We start from the raw sequence: 27,957 nt of genomic DNA, 5'->3' as shown, positions 1-27,957 counted from the left end.
CATTTCCCCTTAAAAAGAGCTGCCTTAATGCTCTTTAATCTGATTTCACTTGTAAGGAAATGTTGGTTGGTATCTCTAGAATCATAGGGGTACAACACAGAATGGGTCTTTGGCAAGTTTTATCCAAATGATTGTTTCAGTGCCTCTTTCCCCTTTGTTAGTGGAGACCATCATTTTTTGTGTGTGGTAGATCATACTCTCAAAAGGTTTAAGAGTCTTCATAATGACAGTGTGTAAACACAAGATTTGCAAAATGTAAATCAATGTCCCAACATCTAATCCTCAGCTTCTCAAAATGCAGGATAAACATTATTTGCTGTGTCATTTGTCTTTCCAATTATTATTACTTACTATTGGCAAATTTAGTGGCTTTAAAACAGTTATTGCCAGAATCTGCTTCTAGTTTATCTTTCTCATCTTCTTATCACTTAGTTGTAACAGATGGAGTGTGTCACATAGCACCCAGCCCCGGATATATAGAGAGAGTGCTAAAAAGAATTTGAAATGGCCTCTGAAGCCAGGCTGTGGTCAGTTGCTTTCTCTATTCTTCTCCTCAAGCCCACTTCTCCCTGCCACCCCAGCTTTTTGAGATATAATTGATATAACATTGTGTAAGTTTAAGGTGTATAATGTGATGATTTGATATATGTATGTATTGCAAAATGATCACCACAATAAGATTAGTTAACACCTCCATCACCTCACATAGTTACAATTTTTGTGTGTATTGTAAGATCTATTGTCTTTGCAACTTTCATATATATAATACAGCATTGTTAATTATAGTCCCCATGCTGTACATTACATCCCTAGAACTTATAATTGGAAGTTTGTACCTTTGACCACCTTCACCCAACCCCCCAACTCCGCCCCCTCCCTGCTCCTGGCAACTATCAGTCTACTCTGTGTTTCTGTGAGTTTGATTTTTTTAGATTCCACATGAAGTGAGATCATACAGTGTCTTTCTCTCTGATATATTTCACTTAGCATAATGCCCTCAAGGTTTTTCTATGTTGTTGCAAATAGCAGGATTTCCTTCTTTTTTATAGCTAAATATTCCATCAAAATATACATACCACAGCTTCTCTATCTATTCATCTGCTGATGGACACTTAGTTTTTTTTCATATCTTAGGCTATTGTACATAATGCTGCTATCACCATGGGGGCCCAGTTATTTCTTTGATAGTGATTTAATTTCCTTTGGGCACATACTCAGAAGTAGAATTGTTGGATAATGTGGTAGTTCTACTTTTATTTTTTAAGAAACCTCCATAGGGCTTTCCATAATGGTTGGACTGATTTAAATTCCCGTGAACAGTGTACAAAGTTCCTTTTCTCCACATCCTTGCCAACATTTGTTATCTCTTGTCTTTTTGATAATAGCCATTCTAACAGGTATGACGTGATATCTCGCTGTGCTTTTGATTTGCTTTTCTCTGATGATTAGTGATGATCAGCACCTTTTCATGTACCTGTTGGTTATTTGCATATCTTATTTGGAAAAACGTTTATTCAGATCCTCTGTCCATTTAAAAATCAGATTGTTATTATTATCTGCAATTAGGTTGTATGAGTTCCTTATATATTTTGGATATTAATCCCTTAGATATGTTGTTTACAAATATTTTCTCTCATTCTGTAGGTTTCCTTTTCATTTTGTTATTTCTTTTGCTATGAAGACACTTTTAGTTTGATGTAGTCCCACTTGTTTATTTTTGCTTTTGTTGCTAATACTTTTGGTGTCAGATCCAAAAAATGATTGCCAAGACCAATTTCAAGGAACTTTTCTCCAAAGTTTCTTCTAAGAGTTTTATGGCTTCAGACATTTTAAGTCTTTAATCCATTTTGAGTTAATTTTTGTGAGTGTTGTAAGATATGGGTCCAGTTTCATTCTTTTGCATGTGACCATCCAGTTTCCCCAACACCATTCATTTTGAAAAGACTATCTTTTCCCCATGGAGTATTATTGGCTTCTTTGTCAAATATTAGTTGACTGTATATGCATGGATTTAGTTCTGGGGTCTTGATTCTATCCCATTTGCCTACATGTCTGTTTTTATGCCAGTACCATACTGTTTGTTTGTTTTTTTAAGATTTTATTTATTTGTTTGACAGAGAGAGACACAGCGAGAGAGGGAACACAAGCAGGGGGAGTGGGAGAGGGAGAAGCAGGTTTCCTGCCGAGCAGGGAGCCCGATGCGGGGCTCCATCCCAGGACCCTGGGATGATGACCTGAGCCAAAGGCAGACACTTAACGACTGAGCCACCCAGGCGCCCCAATACTGTTTTGATTATTATAGCTTTGTAATAGAGTTTGAACTCAGGAAGTGTGATGCCTCCAGCTTTGTTCTTTCTCAGGATTGTTTTGGCTATTTGGGGTCTTTTGTGGTTCCATACAAATTTTAGAGTTGTTTTTTTCTATTTCTGTGGAGAATGCCATTGGAATTTTGATAGGGAGTGCATTGAATCTGAGGATTGATTTCAGTAGTATAGACCCTTTAACAATATTAATTCTTCCAATCCATAAACAGGATATTTTCCCATTTATGTGTGTCTTTTTCGATTTCTTTCATCAGTGTGTTGTAGTTTTCAATGTAGAGATATTTCACATCACTTGGTTAAATTTATTCCTAAGTATTTTATTGTTTCTGATGCAATTGTAAGTGGAGTTGTTTTCTTTATTTCTTTTTCAGATAGTTTGTTGTTAGTGTAAAGAAACACAACTCATATTTGTATGTCCATTTTTTATCCTACAACTTTACTGAATTTGTTGATTAGTTGTAATTATGTACCACTATTACAATATTAGAGAATCTGATTTTGACTATATATTTACTATTTACCATTACTAGAGATTTTTACATATTCATACATTTTTTCAGTGTTAATTAGCATCCTTATTTCAGCTTGAAGAATGTCCTTTAGCATATCCTTTAGGCAGGTCTAGTGGTAATAAATTCCCTTAGCTTTTGTTGGTTTGGAAAAGTTTTATCTCTGCTTCACTTGTGAAGGACAACTTTGCCAGGTATAGTATTCTTGATTGGCAGTTTTTTTCTTTCAAAATTTTGTATATGTCATTCCACTCTGTCCTGGCCTGTAGTTTCTGTTGAGAAATCCATTGATCATCTTATGTGGGTTCCCTTGTAGGTTGCTTGTTTCTTCTCTCTTGCTGCTTTTAAAATTCTTTCTTTGTCTTTAACTTTTGACAATTTAATTATAATGTGTCTTGGTGTAGCCCTTTTTGGGTTCAACCTATTGGGATTCCTTGGGCCTCATGAATCTGGGAGCCCATTTCTCTCCCCATTTTTGGAATGTTTTTGGCCATTATTGCTTTAAGTAGACTTTCCCTTTTTTTTCTTTAATCTTTTGGGATTCCCATAATAAGTATATTTTTTGTTTTGTGGAGTCCCCAATTTCCCACAGGCTTTCTTCACTCTTTCATTCTTTTTTTTTTTTTTCTTTTTGTTCCTCTGACTAGATAATTTGAAATGATTTATCTTCTAGTTGATTGTTTCCTCTGTTTGGCTGAGTCTTGTTAAAGCTCTCTATTGAATTCTTCAGTGCAGTCATTTTATTCTTTAGCTGTAGGATCTCTGTTTGTTTGGGTCTCTTGGTTTTGTTTTATTTTGATGGTTTCTATTTCTTTCTTGAACTTTTTATTTTGTTCATGCATTGTTTTTCTAATATTGTTTAGTTGTCTCTGTGCTCTTGTAGTCTGCTGAACTTCTTTAAGAGGATTGTTCTGAATTCTTTGTCAAGCAGTTCATACATCTCCATATTTTTAGGGCAGCTATTGGAGCTTTATTCATTTCTTTGGATGGTATATTTTTCTAATTTTTCATGGTCCTTGCTTCTTTGTATTGGTATCTGTGTATTTCAGTAAGCGGTCTCCTTTTCCAGGCTTTACAGTTTTGCTTTGGTAAGGAAACATCTTTACCAGTCAGCTGGTAGAATTTGTGGGCAGGTTGGGCTTACTATCATCATCTCTGTGTGGGCCAGCCTCTCTATTTTCTCTGAGTTTGCAGTGGGGTGCTGCTGCCTGGGTTCTATGGCTGGATGGGACTGCTGGTTGGGTTCTGTATTCAAGCAGGGCTGCTCGGGTGGGCTCGCTGTGCAGGTGGAGCTTCTGGCTATGTCAGAGCTAGTGACTCAGCCTTTTCACTGTCAGGTTGAGCCCCTAAGTCTGCAATCAACTCTTGGTTGATGAGGTTGTAGGCTGTGTTTCCTGACAGGGTGGTGCCACTGGTTGGACACCATGATTGGGTAACTATGAGAGGGATTCTACAATCTCTCCTCGTCAGGTAGTCTTATGCTGTGCTTCCCAACTGGATGGTGCTGCTGATTGGGCTCCATGTTCAGGTGGGGCTGCCAGCTGTGCCCTGAAGTTGGGTGGGGCTACAGGCTGGGCTCTGTGACTTGGTAGCACTGTGGGCTGGGCTACAAGGCTGCCCAAGGTCATTCTTCAGACTCATTGGTTATGTGGAGACAGGGGATATGCTCAACAGTTGGGCAGGGCAGCTGGCCAGGCTCTCTGCCCAAGCAGAGCTGTAGGATGGGCTTCTCAGCTAGCTGGGTTCTCTTGTCAGTCTTCCTCAATGGATGGGACTTGAGACTATGCCTAGCAGTTGGGTAGGGCTGTGATTTTGCTTTCCTGAAAGGTAGAGTGGTAGTATGGTCCACTGACTATGGACCCAAATTGGGCAGAACTGCCAACCAAGCTCTCTGGCTAGATGGGGCCACCAGCCTTGCCTTGCAGAGGGGCATTCCTGCTGGTTGGAGTCTTTGCTTGGGTACTGCTACCGGCAGGCACTTGGTCTGCCAAGGTTTGAGTGCTGGTTAATGTAAGCCTTGCCTCCCACTTCTCCATCTCTATCTGATTCCTAAGTTGTCCCCAGGAGGCAAGACCTGAATGGGTCTTTCAGAAGTGTCCTGCGACCCTGGAAGAGTTGGACGTCCACCTTGATTTTCTTTTCTCACTGAAGAAATTATAGTAGGCCTGAGAGGGTACTCTTGGTGCAGTGCTATGTCAGCCTGGAGGAGGGGTGATGCAGTCCAAGTGTAGCTGCTCCTCTTACCATTCTAATATGGTCCTTCTCAGTCTCTGTGGTTCAGAGGGGTGCTTCAGTTTCACATCTGGGTGCTGGGATTTCCACAGTGGTGACTTGTCTATGGACAGTGGCTAGTTGGTCTTCTTAGGAGGGGGACTGAAGTTGGGGATGACTTATCTCACCATCTTGATGATCTATTGTAGGTCTGATCAGTCATCTGGTGTGGCATAAATTAACTTCAGTATGTAACCAAACAACTATGTGTGGTTTGCTCATTTAAGTTGTAGTAACTCGGAGCTTGTAGTTCTCACTGAGCAGAGATTGGAAACTAATTATTCATTTATAAAAGTCCAGAATAAGATAGTTGCTTTGAAGTTTTAACTTTATGCAAAAGAAGTATTTCTTGGATTAGGAAGCATGAGTTTGTATCAAAGCCTGCTGATCCTTCTGGTTGCTCAAGAAGTATATCTCCAGCTGGTAACTTTTGTGTAAGTGAAACTGGAATTACTCTTAAAAGCTTTATAACATGTAGTGTCAAGGGATGTCTGGGGAGAAAAACTATAACCTGGGCTCAATTGGGCCTTGAGATGATACTGAACAAGTTTTTTTCAGGCAGCAGGAAAGGATTGGATGCCATGAAGGAAGAGACGAGTCACTTTTAAATGGGGAAAAACTTGAGTAAAATAATTCTGGGCATTGGAACCAAATGGAAAGAAAAGGCCAAATGTTCCCTGTGGTTTGGGCTTCTATCAATAGTACAAAACTGCTTGGTAACCTCTTATTAATTGTAAGAAGGGAGACAGCATTTTCTGATGACTTATTTTCTGGCAAGCTCTCTGTTGATGCTTTGTTATATGTTAAAGAATTTTATTTCCATAAGTAAGATGTGAGGTGGGTGGTAGCTACCTCATTTTAGGAATGATGAAACTATTTGTTAGATTCAGTCACCATGCCTCCATAATTAAGTCAACAGCCCACTTAGGCACAGAAGGACTAGTCTCTTGATGATATTTAAAGAAGGGCATTGGAAAGCAATACTGTAGTTGGCAAACTTTATCGGTAAAGGGCAAGATATTAAATATTTTAGCAATTGCAGGCCATATGGCGTCCGTTGCAACTGCTAATTCTGCCATTGTAGCAAGAAAGCAGCCATAGATGATCTGTAAATAAATGGGAGTGGCTGTTTCATTAAAATTTTATTTACAAAAACAAGGATTGGGTCATTGCATGGTGAGCCCTGTGTTAGAGGAACAGAACTTTATGGGAGATAAGGCTGATGTGTTTTATCAGTAAGAGACATGAATTCAAGCTTCACACTTGGCACATGCTAACTGCTCGATAATTATTTAACAAGTTAGATCCATGAGCCTGTATTTCTGCTGGTTTGAACAAATCTACATAGACTTTAACTGCATTATAAAAAAGTATGAAAAAGTGTTCTTTCTAAACTAGATTGCTTGTTATAGCTTGTCAAGAGAGCTTATGGGTCTTGGAAGTCTTTATCAGTGGGGGAGCTGCATGATGTGGGTGGGTCAAGCTCAGTCCTATTTGAGGACATAGGATTAATGGCATTTTGAGATGTACTTCCAGGACATAAAGGCAGAGAGATTAAGAACTATAAAGGAACAATCAGTGAGTCACAGTGATTAACTGAATGTAGTGGTGTGGAAGAAAAGGTCAAGAATGGCCCCAAAGTTTTGAACTAGAATGATCAAAGGATGAATAGTATCATCATCAACAACAGAAATTCTCTAGCCTAGCTCTGGAGTCATGAGAAGACACTGTGATTGGATTTTGCACATTATTAAAGATAGAGCTCACTCAAGTTCTTTATCCCTTCCTCTTTCCTTGACCTCTGATCCTTTCACTCTAGTCTTCCTCTTTTCCCTACAGTGTCAGATTATGCCTGCGTCACCAGGGAAAATTTCTGGTTGAGTCATTCAACCAAATCAACAATATTTATTGACTATCCATTGTGCACCAACCATTGTTGGGGGCGCTGTACCCAAACGTGACTATTGCTTTGCTTATCTCTTTGCATGTTGAGGTAATGAGTACAGCGCTGGTGGGTTTTAAACACTCTAGAATAGATCCTTTCTCCTGTGCTTTATTTGATAAGTAACTGCCATTTAGTTTGTCTGGTTACATCTAAAGCACAAGCCAAGACTGATTTTATGGACCAAATTCCTCTGTGTGTGTGTGTGTGTGTGCATGTGATTGCTTAATAAGATTTTGAGCAAAGCTTTAGAAAACTCTGTGTGATGAGGTTCTAGCATTTAAAATGGAGATTCCGAAGCTCATCAGGCAAAGAAAGCATCAAGGCCAATTAAAATACCTGCTACAGGTAATTAATTATCTTCAGACAGATAATTTATTACTATCCAGAGCAGAAACAAACCTGAGCCTTTGGAGTTAGCAATAGTTTAACTAATGGCTTCTGAGAAGATTCTGGAACATAAGGTTTTGGCATTCCATTCTTTTTTAATATTTGATGTAAGTTCCCTCTCAGATCATAAGCAAATACAGCTCCTATTGATTAGTGTCTAGTAGGGGCAAAGAAATTTAATATGGCCTTGGGAAAGGAGAACACTTTAGGGCAAGATTACAGATACATGAGTAATTTGAAGAAAGGAAGTTGGATGGATGAGGGAAAGTTTCAAGGTTAGTTTATGAGAAGAGGACAGAAATGGTACAAGGAGGGAGGGAGAGGGAAGAGGTAGAAACAAAGGGTGACTGTGAGGCTGGCATGACAGTGGGAGGTCAGAATGAAGAGCTCTATTATTGCACCACTGTCTCTGGCATGCTCCCAGTCATGATAGGCAGAGGGAGAGTGAGTTGTATTGTGTTCTATGGCCATTGACCTCACCCTGAAGGTGGTCCCCAAAAACAGTGCTTAGAGGTCTCAAGAAACACTCCTCCCCCGCAAAGTCCAACCCAAATTTGGCTGTTTTCTGAAGCAACATATTCTTATATAAAGCAAAGTTTTCTTTATTCTTTTAAATAATGTTAACTCTGACCGTACCATTGAAGCCTCTGTAGATGAAAATCCCTTAATCAAAGTATGACAAAGCTGCCCCCAAGCACAATGCCAAAAAGCTTGAAAAAAGAAGTGTTACCTGAAATTCCTTTCAAGTTAGCTTTGAGTGGATCAAAAAGATCGGTGACTCCCCAAGAATTTAAAATGCTTTTTAAATTGAAATGATTTTGGATCCTGAATCTAAAAAACAAAAACAAACCATCAACTTTCATTTAAAAATCTCATTCAAAATATTTTCATATACAACACATGACTGCCAAACTCCCTAACTTGGAAGTCAGGGATCTCCAGCCTCATTTCCAGCTTTATTTTTCATTGCTCCTTCTCATAAACCCTACTCCCTGACTAGTCTGACCACACAGGGCTTGCTCCCACCTCTAAACCTTTGCTTTTGCTGTTCTTTCCATGCCATCTCCTTTGATTGCCTTTGAGTTACTACCATGACTACCATTTCCTCTAAGCTCAATTCAATTGTTATCCTCTCCTTTCCTCTCCAGCTGTTTTGTGTCCTTTGGTTGCTAAGGCCCCATTAACACTTTGTTTGTCCTGCTCTTTTGGTGTATGGAATATTCTGCTTCCTATTACTATTATTTATGACATTATAAACTACTTGAGAAGAGAGGCTATCCCAGTCAATGTTTTATTTCCTAATAGTGCTAGACACTATGACAAGTGTTTTATGTGGATTATCTAATTTCATCTTCACATAACTATGTTATTATTATCCTCATTTTACAGATGAGAAAACTGAAGCCTAAAGAGATTAAGACACTTGCCCAAGATGACGTAATGAATACGTGGTGGAACTCAACACAAAGCAAGGCTGTCTGAGTGCAGAGCATGTGCTGCTGGCGTCTACTCTTTGCTACCTCCCATCTTGTGAGGCATCTCACATAGTAGGTGCAGAAAAGAAGCTGTTGATTAATTGACAATTAATAGAGTGTCTCATTTAATATGTTCATATTTTATAAGACCTATTTTTGTGTTTGCTGTGTGCAGTGTGTGTCTTTGATGCATAGGAGGGAAGGAATGCAAGTTAAAGCTTTGGTTTTCCTAATAAGTCCTGTGAGCAGGAAGAATCAACACACCAACTTTGTAATATTTCTCCAAGGGCAAGGCATTTAAAATTTTACTGTTGAAGGATCCTTTTAAAGGATTGCTCACACTATTTTTCTTTGAAAATAAAAAAGTTTGAAATGGAATTTAGATGATCTTTTTCTATCAACTATGCAGAACTTGTAGGAAAGTAAAAAGACCGGACAAGACCATTTAATATCAAAGATCTTCATTGCCATACGAGATGATGTGACTAATATTTTAAACAGAAGCATCATATTTTCTTATAAATATATGTTTTAGAATAGTTTCCCAAAAAGGTTTTACGTCTTCTCCAACTATGCTGACATTCTCAAAAAAATATTTTGCACCACCTCTTCTAAAATTTTCTTAAATTCTTAAAACACATCCACCTTGAAAACTCTTACTGCTGAAACACATTGGTTAAGAGCATGGACTTGGGAGTGCAGTGCCAGGATTTGAATCCTGGCACAGCCTCTTACTAACTGAGGGAAGTGGGGCAAGTTACTTTACCTCTCTTTGCCTCCATTTCCTTATTTGTGAAATGAGCATAATAGTAGTGCTTAGTTATAGCTTTGTGAAGATTAAGTGAAATAATTCTTGTAAAGTGCTCAACAATGCCCAGGACACCTCATGCACTTATTGTTACTGCTGTGGTTTTATTGTTTCTCAGGGATATTGAGAAAAAGCTCAGGGATGTTTGAAGCCAAATATGGTGATTATGGTAGGTGATAAAACTGGGTAATATCATTTTTAGTAACTAAAGATAATAGTAAAAGTGAGGTATGACCATAAAAGGTGAGAGTGATTTTTTTTTTCTTGTATGGCTATGAAGGCCAGCCCAGAAGAAATGCTACAAAAATATCTTGAGTAAAAAAATTGCCCTTTACCAAAACCAGACAATGATATCATGAGTAAAGAAAACTACAGACTAATATCCCTTATGAATATAGATGCAAAATCCTCAACAAAATACTAGAAAATTGAATCCAGCAACATATAAATCCCACCATGACCAAGTGGGATTTATCCCAGGAATGCAAGGTGGGTTCAACATATGAAAATCAATCAGTGTAAAACACCAGGTTAACAGAATAAAGGACAAAGGCCACATGATTATTTCAATAAATGCAGAAAAGCATGTGAAAAAAATCCAACACCCTTTCATGAAAACAAAAATCACTTAATAAACTTGAGATAGAAGGGAAATTTTTCAGTCTGAAAAAGAGCCTCTACAGAAAACTCCCAGCTAGCATCATACTTAATGGTGAAGACTGAATGCTTTCCTCCTAAGATCAGATATAAGAGAAGGATGTCCACCATTTCTATTTAACATTGTCCTGAAGGGTGTGGAGGGCAATTATGCAAGAAAAAGAAAATGCATCTGGATTAGAAAGGAAGAAATAAACCTATCTCTATTCACAGACAGCTTGGTCTTGTATACAGAAAATCTTAAGGAATACACACACAGAATGAAAAAATTCTTAGAACTAATAAATGAGTTCATCAGGGTGGGAGGATATGAGATCAAGGTACAAAAGTCAACTGTGTTTTTTTATATTAGCAATGAATAATCTGCAAATAAAATTTATAATAGCATCAAAAGGAATAAAATACTTAGAAATAATTTTAACAAAAGAAATGCAAAACTTGTACACTGAAAACTAAAAAATATAATCAAAAGAAACTAAGGAAGACATAAGTAAAATGAAAAAAGTCCTGTGTTTACAGATTGGAACAGTTAATATTGTTAGCAATATTCTCAAACTGATGTACAGATTAAACACAATCATCATCAAAATCTCAGCTGCCTTTTTTGCAGAAACTGATAAGCTGATCCTAAAATTCATATGAAAATGTATGGGACTCAGAATAGCCAAAACAATCTTGAAAAAAGAACAAAGTTGAAGGGCTAACACTTCCTGATTTCTAAACATTATAGTAATCACGACATTGTGTCATAGTGGTTAAAGTATAGACATTTGTGCCTATAGAATAGAATTGAAAGTAAACCCATTGAAATAAACCCATTCATTTATAGTCAATTAATTTCAACAAAGGTACCCAGAAAATTCAATGGGAGAAAGAATAGTCTTTTCAGTTAATGGTGCTGGGACAACTGGATAACCACGTGCAAAGAATGAAATTGGACTTCTACCTCATAATACATACAAAAATTAACTCAAAATATAAGAGCTAAAACTATAAAATTCCTAGAAAAAGCACAAACATAGATCTTTGTGACCTTGGTTAGGCAATGGTTTCTTAGAAATGACATCAAAAGAAGCACAAGAAATAAAAGAAAAAATACATTAACTGAACTTCGTTAAAATTAAAAACTTTTGTGCTTCAAAGGACACCATCAAGAAGGTGAAAAGATAACCCACAAAATGGGAGAAAATATTTGCAAATTATGAATCTGGTAAGGGACCAGTATCTGGAATATATAAAGCACTATTACAACTCAGCAATAAAAAGACAACCAATTTAAAAGTGGAGAAAAGATTCAAATAAGTATTTCTTCAGAAAAGACATGTAAATGGCCAGAAAGCACATGAAAATATGCTTGACGTCATCGGTTATTAGGGAAATGCAAATGAAAGTCACCATGAGAAACCACCTCACACCAACTAGGATGGTTACAATAAAAAGATGAGGGTTTTCTTCTCCTATAGCTGTTGTTATACACTGTTGTGAGGTCAGACAGGTTTCAGCCATCTTGCCTCCAGCCTGAGGGAGAAACCAAAACACAGAGGAGGGCATTGCTGGAGGGCAGAGGAGGTGAATGCATCCTAACTAACGTAACTAAGAATAACTATACAGTTGCCGAATGTAAACTCTATAACATCCCTACTTTTTAACCCTTCCCTCCATTCAGAGGGACTTTAAAAAGAACTGTGGTAAAATATACACCACATAAAATTTTACCATTTTAAGGGCATTATTCAGTAATGTTAAGTATATTCACATTGCTGTCCAACCACCACTATCCACTCTGGAAATTCTCATCATACCAAACTGAAACTCTGCACTGCCACACGTCCCACATGAAGAGGGACTTACCAAAAAAGATGGACAATAACAAATGTTGACAAGGGTGTGGAGAAACTGGAACCTCAAAATTGCTGGTGGGAATGTAAAATGGTATAGCCCCTTGGAAAGCTGTCTGGTAGGTCCTCAAGATGTAAAAAGTAGAGTTAACACATGACTCAGTATTTCCATTCCTGGATATATAACCAAGATACCTGAAAACCTATACCCACACAAAAATGTACACATGAATGTGTTTCAGAAGCCAAAAAGTGAAAACAAGCCAGAAAGTTTCCAGGCACTTAAATGTCTATAGACCGATGAATGGATAAAGCAAAATGTAGTATATCCATACAATGGAAAATTATTCCACCATAAAAAAGAATGAAATACTGATACATACTATGACAAGGATGAACCTTAAAAACATGCTAAGTGAGAGCCGCCAGACTCAGAAGGCTACATGTTGTATGATTTCATTTATATGAAATATACAGTATAGATAAGTCAATTGAGAGCAAAAGTAGATTAGTGGTTGCCTAGGACACGAGTGAGGAGAAGGAATGTGGAGGGACTGCTAATGGGCATGGAGTTTCCTTTTGAGGTAAAGAAAATGTTCTGGAATTAAATAGTGGTAATGGTTGCACAACTTCACCAATATATTAAAAACCTCTGAATTGTACATTTTAAAAGAATGAATTTTATGGTTATGTGAATTATATCTCAGTTTTTTAAAAAAGAAAGAAAACGCCCATAGAAAAACACAATCCACACAGACGATGATTAGTAGCTTTTTGAAAGGAAGGCCAAAACTTCTGAATATATGAGATCTGATGGATTTTTAAAATACTCATAACAAACAAACAAAGAGAAAAAGAGACACATACAAAAAACAGGCTCTTAAACACAGAGAACAAACTAGTGGTTGCCAGAGGGGAGGTGGGTGGAGGATGGGTGAATGGGTGAAATATGTGATGGGGATTAAAAGTACATTTATCATGATGAGCACAAAGAATTGCTGATTCATTATACTGTACACCTGATACTCTATAACACTGTATGTTAATTGTCTTCAATAAAAAAAATCCTATGTCACTTCTATTATCAGAAAAAAATGCTCATGCTTAGCTTCCTACTATGTCGATCTAATAACCAAGTGTCTTATTCATTAAACTAATATATATTTGACATTATTAGTCTTTCTTGTGGGGCATTACATTATTATGGATATAAATTGGCTTTCTTGATTATTCTTTTGGTATGCTAATATCATACCAAGACTAATTGTCCCTATATATTTTATTTCATTTCTTCATAAATAAAATATTACTTTGGAAGCTAGACATCATCATTCCATCCAGAATCTACTAATACACTCTTTGGTGATGCTTAACCCAAAGGCACACCTCACTGCCACACGATTTTTGCACTGCTACTCACAGTGTGCAAAAGTTTTTGCTCTTGCTAAATGAAAAACGCAGGCTGGCTGTAAAGCAGATCATATTAAATGATGAATGAATGATTTGCAGAACTAGAGGTAAGTTCTTGCCCAAAACTTGACTTGTGTCTACCATGGTCCAAAGTTTTGTACCCAGATTTAGACCTAAAACCTAGTTTTAATTCTTTCTCTATTCCTTCAAGGGTTTGAAGCTGTTTCTTTACTTGGTGAGTTTTGCTTGTGAAACAGCCTCATTTTGCTAAAACCTTCTATCCTTCTTGGACGGCAGGCTCGATAGTCTTAGGGAGGTAAAAAAGAAATCTATTAGGATAAGGTCAAGTGTTGACTAAGACTGTGTTGTTATGATCTCTGCCATCCCATCCTGTCCCTGTCTTCAGGGTTTTTCAGATCATTCCTCTGAAGGTGGACTCAGAGACAGTGGAGGGCTCTCAGAGGAGCTGGGCATCTTGCTGGGGCCTCTTCTTCACAGCAGCCACTCCAGGATGAGGCCAGCCATCTGTCTCCTCATTCTGAAAAGATTGCAAATTCCTGCACCGTGTTGCACTTTCTCTCTACTTTTCACATTGAAAGCTCCTCTTCCTTCCCCGAGCTTCTCTCAAACATAACAGAAAGATTAGTGTTGCTTCTGTTCCATGCTAGAGAAGATCTGTTGAAATATCCCGTCTTTGTGCTTTCATTTGGGGTCCAGATATTTGGTTTGGAGAGACACAGTCTTTATCTTAGAGTTACCTTCTGCCCTGGTTATGTCAGGTCCCACTTTAGACCTTGGCCCTTAACTCACTGGGGTCTCTCTTTGTGTGTTTTTATTTCAGTGTCTGGGCTTATTTTTAATTCCTCGAAGGAGCACTGCCAAGACCACTGGCTCCTTGCTGCTGAGGGCCTGGTCAGCAGAGGAGGCCAAAGCGGCCAGCAGGAAGGAGCGCGAAGAATCCACATCTCGAGCCCTCGGACAACGTTCCTTGTTTAATGCTGGTCTACAAATTAATTACAAGTTTACTCTGATTTCAAATGTACCAGAGAAGCTTATCATTTAAAGAAGTTCAATAAGGAATTCTTTGTCAAGTAATGAGCTTTGCAGATAAATTTTGCTTTGGAAAAGCAAAGTCTAGAACCATCATTTAACTTTTTGACAATTTGTATTTGTACCTATTGGGTTTTCTTAAAGAAAAGCTAAACTCTATTGAGAAAGAATGAGAACCTTCAGCACAGAGACTAGAAGTCTTGAATTTTTTATACCTTAATTTGCCTTCTGATCAGAATTACTTTGGTATTTGCTCAATTACATAAACTATCTTGCCTTTTTCGTTTTGGAAAAATGTTGTATACTGTTAGGATGTGATCAGATTTGGGGCACATTCCTCCCAGGTAACTGCACTGTTCTTTCACTGCTCAGAGAACTGGTTGTAGCTGAAGCCTGGGGATTCCAGTCTGGTCCAGTTAAGGCAGAGTATCTTCTCTTGAGAAGACCCCAGGAAATTAATTCTGTTCCATCTGCATCATGAGCTAGTCAGTAGAGACTCTACCCTGGACCCCAACTCTAGGGTCACTCCTCCTTGGCCTAACCTCTAGGGGTCCATTAGACAAGTGGGTCCAGTGGTTAAGGACAGACTCCAGAGTGAGACCACCTGGGTTCTCTAATCCAGGCCTGGCCAACTGGATTAGGCTGCTGAGCACCCCATAAGGACGATGCAGCCACTCACCTGGGCAGGAACACGTCCATTCTGGCTCTCCTGAGGCTGGAGGTCCAGATGCGGAGAATGCTGGCTGTGAGGTGTGGCTCAATGAGGCTCAGTGGGGTGTCTTTGTCACGAGGCAGAACCAGGAGCAGACTCACTGAACTTTCCAGGTAAGGCAACTCTAGCACCCTCACCTGATGGCCTGCATGGTCCTGGAACTGGCCTGGGGGTTCAGGAGAGGAGGGTGGGGTATTAGTTCTGTCCCAGGAGCCGGGGAAGGGCCATCTCACAGAACTGGAAACAATACATTTTATTAACAGGTGTCTACCTCACCCTCAGGAAGCAGTTGAGGCCAAAGACTGTCACCTTTTCTGATCTTAAGACCTAGAATTTCTAAGATACCCTTGAGTCACAGGGCCTGCAGTGGCCAGGCACGGTGGGGCTAATGGCACATGGGAGAGCCATCTATCGTCTTTGTTGTTTGTTTGTTTTTAAATCCATTTTTTTTAAAAAAAGATTTTATTTAAGAGAAAGAACAAGCAAGAGAGAGCATGAGCGGGGGAAAGGGAGAGAGAGAAACAGACTCCCTGGCTGAGGGAGCCCGACGTGGGGCTCGATCCCAGGACACTGAGATCATGACCTGAGCTGAAGGCAGACGCTTAACCAACTGAGCCACCCAGACGGCCCATCTTAAAGGGGAAGCCATTCCAATCCTGGCCTTTTGTGGCCATGTGGGGACCCAGGCTCTTTGTGCCAGATCTTTCTTTCAACAAAAGCTTTAAGCCCAGATTTCACATAAAATTGGGAAATGTTATGCAGCTGACAGATCAACCAGCATGGGTCACAGCAGCGCTGGGGAAAACATTGGGAACAAGAACTATAGTAGTCATAAATACATATTTACTTATCCAATCGACGTTCTTCCACTCTCATCTTACTTGACCTCAGCTAATAATTACTGGTTGAATAAACAAATGATTAAATTGTGATGAGCACTCACAATGCGTCCTGCATGGAATCAAAGCAGGATCATAGCACATTTTCTAAATGCTGGAGTTCCTAAAACACTGTCTCACTGGAATTAGTCCCCCAGCTGGAAGGGCTGAGCCTGCAAATGAGGGCTTCGAGAGAGGTGTGTGGGGACAGGTAGCTGGGTCCCTTCTCTTCTCCTCTTGCCTTGCTGGGGCTCCATGGAGGCGTCCACGCTGCGGGCCAGCCTGCAGGTGGGGGCTCCTGGCACTGGCTCGGCTCTCCCCGCACCTGCACCCCAGTGGGCTGGGATGAGTGACCATCCAGGCAGGGCGGGCAGGCGCAATGACGGATGTCAGGTCCACGGGGGCGCACTCTCAAAAGCTTTCTAGACTGGACTCAATCTTCCGCCCTTTCTCAGAGCCAAACCGTGAAATGGCTGTTCATTTCAGGGGGGTGCCTCTGGGGGTGGGGGTGGTCTGGTCCAAACATTTTTGGTTTTACACTAACGCCTCTTACTTACTAGGTGCAGAGGGAAATGTCAAGCGTGAGATTCGATTTCTCTCCCCCACCCCTGCTTCCTCACTGTCCTCTCTGGGTCTTCCTGCCCCCTGGGCTCTCCTTGCCCCGCACCCACCTCACAGCAGAGGAAAGGCAGAGAAACAGTGCGGGTCCTTTTAGAGCAGACATGGCCCACATTGCTCCCGTGTTCCTCTCACTTAAGACGGCCCCGCGAGTGGGGAAGGAGCTCACCGTAGTTGACCTCGGCCATTTGGTACATCATGGGGACCTGGAGGACGAGGCCCTGGGCGCCGGTGAAAGGCAGGAGCTGAGTGTCCGTGGAGGAGAACCTCTGCCGCCAAGTGCTTTGGAAGGACATGGTGCTCACTATTGCCAACTGAGCAAATGCCCCGCTGCCGCCGCCGTGCTCCCACGTAGGGCCACCTGCGTCGTCACCTGCAAGCCGGAGAGTGGCTGTGTTGCTGAGACTGGCGCACCTGTCCCGGCAGGTTCCCGGGCATCCCTGAGGTTGGGCTGGTAGCCTGCTTGTTGGTGTCATCAGTTGGGGAACTGTGGTGTTTGTAACTAGCTATTGCTGAACACCATGCTTTTATCCTTTGCAGAGCGGGTTGGGAGGCTCTGGTACGTCCCGGCGGGGCGTTTCCCGAGGGGCCTTCGGCGTGCACACCTCCGGCCGGGGAGGCACTGGGTGTTGTGGTCGGGCTGCTGCATGGTCTCCCCACTCCCCTTCCCTCCCACCCCACCACCCCAGCCGCTGGGCCTCATCTCTGGCAGAGTCTTTGCTCAGCCAGTCACATCCAGGGCACGGTCTTTAAATTCCATGCATTACCAGAGAGAAGACAACAGGCTCGGGGATGGTTGTTGCCCCAGCCCTTTATTAATAAAAACACACGGTGTGCTCTGTTCGAAATCCTTTGACTAACCCTCCCTGATGCCTCCCACCAGTTCAATTGTTATTCCCAGTTTTTCAGAGGGGGCACCAAAGCTTGGAGAAGCTGTCCCAGGTCGCATACTTGTGAGTGGCAAAGCCACCACCACCTAGCTGCTCAAGACAGAGACCTTGGATCGGAACCCAAGCAGCCCGGCCCCAGACTCCAGGCTCTTCCCTGGCTGCCCCTCTTCCACGGAGGACAATCACCGGGGGGGTTGACCGCAGCTGTGTGGCCTGGCCCTATCCCTGCCCCACAGCACAATGAATTAAACACTTTTAAGTACACTGAAAAGACATTGTGAAACACTGGAGAAAACGGACGGAGAGGGAGTTATTGATAAATTGATATATCTTGAACATTCTCCCTATTTCTGTGTAACCTTTGTAATTATACGGAATGCTAGAGGCAGACTGCCTGGGTTGGGATCCTGGCTCTGTGCCTCAGTTCCTCTCTCTGTAAACTGGGGACAATAGCAGCACCTATCTCCTGGGATTGCTGTGAAGGTGAACAGACATAATGAATATGGAGTACTTAGAAAAGTGCTAAATCAGTAGATGGAACCTCAGTAAATGGAATAAATTTTCACCATCTTTAGTAATTCCACTTGCATGATACACAGGTCCTATAACTCAAGGAATCATCCCTAACTGCTGGGCAGTTAGGTTATTTCCAAGTCTTTCTCTTCAGTAACACTGGGTTAAGTGCTTTATTACATATAACTTTTTCTTCTCTTGAATTATTTCCTTAAGCTAAATTCCAAGAATTTCTTTGGCTCCTACTGTATTTTGCTGTCACAGGATGGTAACTGTAGATGACAGCAGAGCTGCGGGGGGGAGGTGTCAGAGATTCACCTTAAGGGAACAGGTGCTTAGAACAAAGCCTGCAGGGCTCCCCTGGAGGTAGGAGGCTCTGAAGAGCCCCCTTCTGTGTGTGCGTGTAGGGGGATGGGCAGAAGGAGGCCTTCTAGAGCACGTCATTTAAGGGTAGCGTCTCCCAAGAGGGCCAACTTCTGCTGCAACTGAGGGTGACCTGAGTATCCATCCACGTGGCTTCTGACCAGCAAGACCTGGTACCTGTGTCTATGGCCCTCTGACATTAGCCTCTCCAAGGTGAATGGTTTCTTTTACCTTTGATCTTCCCGGAGGCCCATTCACTGGCCTGGCTGCCGATGCCGTTCAGTTCACTGAGGTGGGCTGGCTCTATGCTGCTGTTGGCCCACTGGGAGATGTGCTCCACAAAGCAGGGGGAGAGTGGCGTTCCTGCTTGCACAAAAAGGGTGCAAGCCAGCTCCATCTTGGTGCCTTGACCGGCGTTGAGTAGTGTGGCATACACAGTGCGTAAGAACTCTTTCACCCTTTGGTCTGGGAAAAAGGTGGTGGGATAAATTGACAGTGGTGAGTGTAGGTAAGGAGTTAGCACCATCCGTCTTTGCGCAGTGCACTGAAATGGGGCCTCAGCCACACCACTCTGTCTCAGAGGTTCACCTACCAATTACAGCCTATTTGGGGAAGTCATAACTAAATCGCTCAGGAATTGGCCTGGATCCACAGCTTAAAAGCTGGGGGGAAAGCCATGCAAGATCTGAGAGAAATCAAGCTGTGATTAAGACAAATAGAAAATCACTACAGGGCGCCTGGGTGGCTCAGTTGGTTAGGCGACTGCCTTCGGCTCAGGTCATGATCCTGGAGTCCCGGGATCGAGTCCCGCATCGGGCTCCCTGCTCGGCAGGGAGTCTGCTTTGCCCTCCGACCCTATCCCCTCTCATGTGTTCTCTCTCATTCTCTCTCTCTCAAATAAATAAATAAAATCTTAAAAAAAAAAAAAAGAAAGAAAAAGAAAATCACTACCAATATCCCAGAGGCTATTCCTCCTTAACTTCTGGAGTCAGACATGTGGAGCAGACATGTTGAGAGTACAGAGGGCTGGGAAAACTGCAGGTCAGGTGTACAGGGCAATGGGGCTGCAAATATTTAAGAAGTAAGCGGATTTATGGAAAGCATCATAAATAACAAGGACAGACGGTGGTCACGGTGTCAAATTGTCAATACATCTTGAACAGGGCCTTAGATCCGTTCCCACAACTGCAGGTCGCAAGCCCAAGGGACATTTAGATGGGGCCTCTTTCAGCACTCTGCTTTCGATTTGAGAAACACAGAGGAAAGGTAAGACCGCCTCCCATCCCCCATCTCCCTAAGACCCAGTGGACAGCTGGTGCTATTAATGTCAGCAAGAACCTGCAAGAATGTTGAGGAAATAACAAGCGTTTGAGAGAGTCCATAGTTTCCACCTTCTTGGATGGCGGCTGGACTTCTATTTATTTACTACTTACACAGGAGATTGCTTCCTTCTTTCCATAATCCATAGTGGATTTCTTTTTCACAGTATTATTTACAAGCTGTGGCCTTTAGTCTCCCCTAGGAGTACCCCAGGCCGCCCCTGAGACATGGAAGCTGGGCTTTTCCAGCAGTCAGCTCCCCTTCCTGTGCAGGCTTCCTCTGGAACAAGGCCCTTCGCTTGTCCTCCTTGCCTCTCCTTCCTCCTAGGCACAGCCCTGTGGCTAGCCACAAATCGGCCCTGGGAGACACATGTTTTGCCCCTTCCTCCTACAGTGCCCTTCTCTGGCCCTCCCAGGGCACCTGTTGGAAGGAGTCTCTGACGTGGTGTGGGGTCCCTCCACTCCAACACCCGTCATGTGTCAGAGGCCAGGCTGGGGGATGGCAGCAGACCCCCACGTTGCTTGGCCAAAGTTCTCCGGAGGGGCACAGGCCCCCAGAATACACCCTGGCCAGGGCCCCCGCCACCGGGCTACAGATCGCAGCTGTAGACAGATTTCACTCGCCCAGAAAACTCTCATGACCAAAGCTATTTCTTAGAATCCACAACTGTAAAAAACAGACTTGGGTTGTATACCTCGTGAATTGCAGCCTAACTCCAGTGCTTTTCTTTTAAGGAGAAAAGAAATGAATGAAAAAAAAAATACTTATTGCCAGATTTTCCTCACTGAGGAAGGTCATATGTATTTATAAAATCATGTCCCTGTAAAATGTTGACCATCTGCTGGGACAAAGTGAGACATTTCACTGGTCCATAGTGTAGGGTGACCTCCTCTCCGTCTTCTCACCCAATCTGGGCCAGGGGACCAGCTGTTCTTTTAGCTAGAAATGTTAAAGTAGCAGAGTTAATTGGCTGGAGAAAGCTTTTCTCCACCTGAGCCTAGTGTGTCCCTGCCCATTTGCACAGGAGAAGAGCTTTTCTAGATGCTGTGGAATATACGTGTCAGTATAAGAAATACGGTATTCACAGACTCTGGGCTACATTCACGGTCACATTCAATCCTCTCAACGAGCCTGTGAATTCACTGCTATTGTGACTCCCATTTCTAGGTGAAGGAGCTGGGCTCGGACAAATTAATAAGCTTGCTCGGTGTCACTGGGTGGTTGGACGTGGCACTTCACCGCCCTCCTGCCCGTCGGGGAAGGGACGGGACACCCTGCTTTGCTCTGGAGAGCCGCTTCCTCTTGTGAGGCTCTGGAGCACAAAGCCGCCCATTTTGCTGTATGACTGTGAGTGTCCCAGGCCCGTGGCCGTGATGGGGCAAGAAGGACTGGTGATGTGAGCCATAACAACAGCACCTCCCTTACAGTTCTTTGAAAGAGAATCGTGTCACTGCTGGCTTAACTCCTCTCCCTCCCCCTCCTGAGAGCATCTTTCTTGCTGGAGGGCAGGCTAGGTAGATCTCACAGAACGATGAGAGAGGGAAGAAGGCGGAAGGAAGGAAAGTTTTGGGCACTGCCCTAGATCAGGAATGTAGTGAGCGCGGTGTGATTGAAGAGAGGGTCTCTCGGATGGCCACAGAGAGGGAGGAAAGTGCTAGAAGAAGAAATGGTATTTTCTCATGAGTTTCTCTTGCTACAGATGAGCCTTTTAACTCATTTGTGAGACCAGTGTGGAGAGTGCCTTCCTTTTGAGTCAATTTGCTGAACTGAACTTCCTGAATGTGACACGGAATCTGGTGGGACCTGACTTCGTAAGGTTAATGAATATAAAATTCTCAAACAACAAACTTAGTGATGCAAATGTTTTACTTGCCAGAAAATTACAAGAGGGCTAAGTTGAGGATGATGTCAAAAGGTTTGGTTGGGCTGAGGGAATAATGGGGATGGTTCTGATTAAAAATTAAAAAAGGCAAGGTACTTATATCTTTATGCATCTGCTCGGGGGCTTAGAGTGGGGTGGAGGAATTGTGGAAAGAACATAGGATTTGGGGTCAAAGTCTCTGGGACTTGAATTCTGGCTCTGCCACCTGCCGAGTCTTGCCAAATCATTAATATCTGGTTTCATTTATAAAATGGGGATTATTAATGTATGTGGTTTCTATGAGGATCAAATGATATAATGACTGGAAAAGTGAAATCCATACCATCATCAAACAGAGTTTTTTCCCAAGAGCCAGGCCACCTTCATTTCTGAGGCTTCTGTTCCTGGCATTATTCTTGTGCTTAATAGAAAGCTATAAAGTGTTCTTTATCAATTTATCTAGAAAAGCCCCAGAACTCCCTCGAACTCGGAACATCAGGAAATTGGGTGTTTTGTGTGGTGAAAACAAAGGTGCTCTTTAGGGATACCGCTGGGGTCCATTCTGAGTCTCACACTGTGCTTGTGTGACCAGCAGGTAGGAATCCTAGCAAAGCTCCTGGTGGTCACGTGTGGGCTGGAAACGCAGTGAGAACAAGACAATGCTGATGTGCCCCACTGCAAACGTGAATAGGTCTTTCTGTTGATTAAACCGGAACAATGCCCCAAGACCCTGGAATGTGCTTGAGGCTGCTTTTTATACATTTTATTGGTCTGCATTGACTTTTAAAAGGAAGCCTGGGTCCGGGCAGGTAGTGGGCGTTGACGGGTTATTTTAGACAGTGCACATGGTGCTCTGAGCTAGGTTGGGGCAAACCAAAGTACAGGGGTATTCTATTAACTGGAACTCTAGAAGTGGCACATCCCTGTTCATAAAAATTAACCATGGCTCTGTAAGATAATAAAGCAGCCTGTGAGTAAGAAAAAGGGTGGGATTATGTTCCACGGGGTTTGACTATTAAGCATTCTTGACATTTGATAATTCTCGAATGGGGTCTATGGCACCCTGTTAATCATCCTATTTGGTTAGCCAGGTACCGTGACCATACCTGACAACGGAGAAAGGGCTATAATCAGTTCCCTTTCTCAGCGGTATAGCTACACTTGCATTTCTCTCTGTCCCCTAATGCTGACTTTTGTGAGACTCTGTTTTAGGGCTGAAATGCCTGTCTCTCTTTCACACGCCTATTTATTCTTCATAACTCAGCTCAGATCCCATGTCTTCTGGGGAGCCTTCCTGAGCTGCCAGTGGGATAAATCCTTCCCTCCCCGTGCTTATTCCAAATAAATACACTTACTGCACCGCTTTAGGGCGGTATTTCTATGTGCATCGTTCCTATGAGACTGAGCTGCTTGTGTTCAGAGTTTTCCCTGTCACTCTGGATGCTGAGGTCCTGGCACAGCACCAGCTCGTGCAACAGGAGCTCAGGAGTGTTTCATGGATTGCATTGTACTGAATCTAATGTGGCTGAAGAATGCGTCTGTGGATGTGTGCATTTCTGTGATATTCTTGCTGAGAAAAATGAAGCTGGCCGGCAGGGTCATGAGAGTTGTTTTGGCAGGGGACAGGGCGTGGATGGTGGGGGATGGGATGTATAGCTGTTGCCTAGTGGCCCGACATCTTACTTGCCACCTCAAGATTCTAGCTCAAAGGAAGCTCTCACCGAGGCTGTGTGGGATCAGTTCTTATACTTTCTAGAACATATTAACTTATACAGTTGCAACTCCCATCCTTTTTTATTGATATCTTATTCTAAGATTGAGAAGCCGAAGCTATGTGCATGAGTGTCTGGGGTAACATGGAGCTGGTAGGTGGGCCCTGGGGCCAGGCATGGAGCCAGAGGCCCCGAGTGTAGGCTAGGTATGGCTGACCCGGAGTTCACAAGACTCGGGCCGCTGCTGACAGAGCTGCTCGAAACTACATAATCACGGAGTTATGTTGGTAGCGATCGCACTGGCTAGAAAACACAGATTTATGAAAGCAGGTGGCTCAAGGCCATGGGCTCTGGAACTAGACAACCTGGGCTTGAGTTTCAAGTCTGCTACTTACTAGCTATGTGACGCTGGGCAAGTTGCTTAAACTCTCGGTGTCTATTTGCTCATCTCTAAAATAGGGATGAGGTATCATTTCATCATCTATCTAGCTATTGTGTCTGGTTTCTCCGAGCATCAGAAGACAGAATGGCAATTGTGTTGTTGTGACAATTAATTAAATTACTTTAAATTACAAGGTGCTTTGGACACTTCCTGGCACCTGGTAGGCTCTGCAGAAGGGCTAGTGAAATGAAACTGAGGTTAGAAGGGAAACCGAACGATCATCCAGGGGACCACGATCCGAAGTTCGCAGGCTGCCTGTGGTCACCCTTCTCTCCTGGCGGTCGGCCAGTGCCAGCCGCTGGATTCGGAGATCCCCCACCCCCCGAGGAAGCCTGAGCGGGAGCGGGAGCAGCAGAGGGAACAGGAGTGTGAGCAGTCCTCTTACCGTGGATAGCGTAACCCAGCGCTCGTGCCAGCTGCTGGCCGGTGTTCCCTTGGGCTCCGAACTGCAGGATCTCCAGAGGGAGCGACACTCCGGCAGGAGAGATGACGACGTTGGTTCCATTTCTAGGGGCTGTCGCGTCCTGGTAGAGGCGAAGCGCGAGCTCGGTGTTCAGCAAGGTCAGGTCCTCGCGGAGGTCGCCCTGTCCTCCATGGAGGCAGGAGTGAAGCAGGAAGAGCGTGAACAGGCCCAGCCGCATGGAGGCAGGGAGGCTTCCTGCAGCTCAGAGGGAGGAGATGCAGGGTGAGGCAGACAGTACCCTTCTGCAGAGAACTGGTCTGGGTTCGGGGCTCACAATGGCTGAGGGAGGCTTCCGGGGCAGTGCTGCTCACCTGCCCCCAGCCTCATCCCTCACCTGCTGCTTCGCTGTATCCTATTGTGTCTGCGTTAGAAACACGCGCCGTGAAGCCACACTGTGAGCTGGAAGGATTTTAGGCCCTTTGTCACTTGCTAAACGTATGACTTTGGCCAAGGCCCTCGTCTGGTCAGAAGTAAACCATTGGGTTGGGAAAGAAATGTAAGAAGTACATCCTACTCCTATTTCTTGGTATTTAGCCAGCTTAGAGCTGTGCCGTGTCTATCATGAATAATAATAATTAATAATAATAAAAAATTACATAGTATTTTACAAAAGACTTTGTATTTTCTCAGTTAATCATTGCAATAGTCTTACAAGGTAGCTGTATTTCCAGTACAGGGGGGATGAGATTTAAAGCACTTGGTGAATCATTTAAGAAAATACATGGGCTAGGGAGGCCTGAGTGGCTCAGTGGGTTAAGCGTCTGCCTTCGACTCAGGTCATGATCCCAGGGTCCTGGGATCGAGCCCCACAGTCGACCTCCCTGCTCAGCGGGAAGCTTGCTTCTCCCTCTCCCTCGGCCGCTCCCCCGGCTTGTGCTCACTCTCTCTCTCTCTCAAATAAATAAACAAAAAATCTTAAAAAAAAAAAAGAAAATACATGGGTCAGTGTCCATCAACAGATGAATGGATAAAGAAGAGGTGGTGTATATATATATATATATACAGTAGAATATTATGCAGTAATAAAAAGAATGAGATTTTTGCCATTTGCAACAACATGGATGGAGCTAGAGAGTATAATGCTAAGCGAAATAAATCAATCAGAGAAAGACAAATACTGTATGATTTCACTCATGTGGAATTTAAGAAACAAAACAAAACAAAAAGAAAAAAAGGGAGAGAAAAAGACAAACCAAGAAACAGACTCTTATTTATAGAGAACTGATGGTTCCCAGAGGGGAGGGGACCGGGGGAGGGGGGATCTAGGTGATGGGGATCAAGGAGGGCACTTGTGATGAGCACCAGGTGATGAGTGGAAGTGTTGAATCACTATATACATATATAGAAGAAAGAAAACACATGACTCAAGCCCTGGTCTCCCATGAGTGATACATAAAACACTAAGGATATAAATGCACATGAAAATAGTGATACATGAGCTAATTGTGCCTAGAATAGCAGAATTCTTGTGATGTGAACGATTGTCATAAAAAAAGCGCTTTCACAGACAGGCGAATTATAGCAGTATCGCTCCTACCGAAGAATGGTACCCCTCCAAGGAAGAGAGGGCACTAGCTGGAAATTAATGCAAAGAAGAGAAAGGCCAAGGGGTTTTCAATGACTATGGCACACATACAGCCCTCAGCAATTTCTGCTGAGTTATCTAACTCTGGTGTCAGACAGGATTGGTGTGAGAGAAGCCCAGTCCAAAGTCCCTTCCTATGAGGAGTTGGCAAATAAGGCCATTGGGCTCAACGATGTGTACTTTGGATAAAAGTGCAAGATGGAAGAGCATCTTCCCTGCAGCCAGGCACAAATGCAGGGTTTGGATGCCTTGGTACAATAGGGGTAGACTGTGTGTGTTTGTGTGGGGGGGTGTCTTTCCGTGTGTTTGGAGGAGGCAGGTCCTAGCCCGGGTCATTTGTGAAATGACCAAGTCCCAGTGATCATGCAGCTCCTCTGACCTCCCACAAGGACACTCAGCAATCAGGCTCCTGTGCCCCTGGGCTCCCCATGACCACATCCCCGCCATGGTCCACCACGGACGAGCTGCTTACTCACGGACTCTTGCCTCAGACTGTTGGGTCTCCTTGCTTGCTTCTCTTCATGTGGGTCTCCAGCATTAACGGGCTGCCCTTTTTAAAAAGTGGAGCAGAGTCCGCTTTGAATCACAAGACAGCACAGGGAGGAAGCTGGAAGTGGCCGTCTCTGCCGGCGATGTCTCTACCACTCGGTCCAAATTCCTGGAGCCTGAGGTCCTGCAGAGAGCCAGGGGAAGGAGCACGGCCCCGGGGGCAGCAAAGCCCAGATCGGAAACAGAGCAGGCCCTGGGGAGGGAGCCAGCCACACCCGTCAAGCCTTCTTAGGCTTGTGACCTGGTTGTACCAGCAAGGGACCCCTCATCCAGCCCTCTGTCACTTTGAGGAATTCCGCTGATAACTCTGCCGGCCCGGCTTTTGCTGGGTACCAGGTACCTAACGCTTCTCCCCTCCTCCTGGGAAGAGAACAATACATCAGTCATTGGGCACTTGAAACTTGTAGCAAAGGACATTCTGCAAAAGAGAAAAAGGAAACAATCCAAGATATGGCATAATAAGATTGAAACAGGGTGACGTGCCTTATTTATTACTAATCAAGTGAGGGCATCTGTTTATCCATAATATAGGCACCATTAACTGTCTTTTTCTTCTTTGATACAATAGTTAATAAATCCAATGACTTAATTTGAGAAAGAAACTATGTTGTCCATGAGTAAATGCTCATTGGGGGAAAGCATAAGCAGATTCTGTCGAAAGTCTGTCCTTGTGACCAATTCAGAATTCCATACATTTCTATTAGGGTCTTAGGCATTGTATTAAGTTCAAAAATAGATGATAGGCTATAAATTGTTACAAGTTAAAGAAAAGAAAAAGACGTTTGGAAATGAATGAAATTCTTAGTAACTATCTCTCAGGCATGTATTAATTGTTACTATTTGAAAATGCATGTGAGGCTGTTTATCATCTGACCACTACTCACACCATTATAATCAGTGGCCAGTTTATTTATTTATTTTTATCTATTTTAGTGGGCAATTCACTTTAATTTTTTTAAGCGATTTTTTCTTTTCCTTCCTCCTTTTTCTACTTTTTTTTTTTTTTTTTTAGGGGGGGTAGGGGCAGAGGAAGAGGAAGAGAGAGAATTCCAAGCAGGCTCCACGCCCAGTGTGGAGGCCCATGTGGGGGCTCGATCTCACAACTCTGAGATCAGGACCTAGAGTCAGATGCTTAACCGACTCAACCACCCCTAGTGGGCAATTCACTTTAAAGCAGAGTTTTATTGCTGATACTCAAGCCTGGGATAGTTTTTAGGTCTTAGGATAGTTATAGTTCTATAACTGTTTTACTTGAAATCTCCCCAAATGTTTAATTTAGATGAAGTGTATGTATCGTGCATGTTTTGGACTCTAAACCATAGCACGGTAGTCCTTCCTTCCTTCCTTCCTTCCTTCCTTCCTTCCTTCCTTCCTTCC

At 43.0% G+C, this 27,957-nt stretch overlaps 2 protein-coding genes across 3 annotated transcripts in view; one reads left to right on the top strand and one right to left on the bottom strand.

The window, feature by feature from the left end:
- INTS6 (integrator complex subunit 6) overlaps positions 1–14,558 on the top strand; it is a 112,074-nt gene extending 97,516 nt beyond the window's left edge. The window contains exons 19-20 of one of the 2 annotated variants that reach the window (XR_004678940.1): positions 8,826–8,983; positions 14,466–14,558. The gene's annotated coding sequence lies outside the window, so the exon portion shown is untranslated. Of the gene's footprint in view, positions 1–8,825; positions 9,491–14,465 lie in introns of those variants that run through there. The other variant, XM_035003460.1, reaches the window with a different exon arrangement.
- Positions 1–24,798, bottom strand: part of SERPINE3 (serpin family E member 3) — a 28,167-nt gene extending 3,369 nt beyond the window's left edge. The window contains 6 exon segments of the mRNA XM_035003807.1: positions 8,167–8,267; positions 15,354–15,552; positions 17,052–17,255; positions 17,986–17,997; positions 18,880–19,113; positions 24,369–24,798. Of these exon segments, the coding sequence (XP_034859698.1) occupies positions 8,167–8,267; positions 15,354–15,552; positions 17,052–17,255; positions 17,986–17,997; positions 18,880–19,113; positions 24,369–24,624 (1,006 nt within the window). The 5' untranslated portion in view covers positions 24,625–24,798.
- Positions 24,799–27,957: the final 3,159 nt, after the last annotated feature.

Source organism: Mirounga leonina, unplaced genomic scaffold (genome assembly GCF_011800145.1).
Source record: "Mirounga leonina isolate KUSES-001 unplaced genomic scaffold, KU_Mleo_1.0 Mir_127, whole genome shotgun sequence".
Taxonomy (NCBI): domain Eukaryota; kingdom Metazoa; phylum Chordata; class Mammalia; order Carnivora; family Phocidae; genus Mirounga; species Mirounga leonina.
The sequence above is the reverse complement of the archived record's forward strand: the minus strand, read 5'-3'. Positions and strand labels throughout refer to the sequence as shown.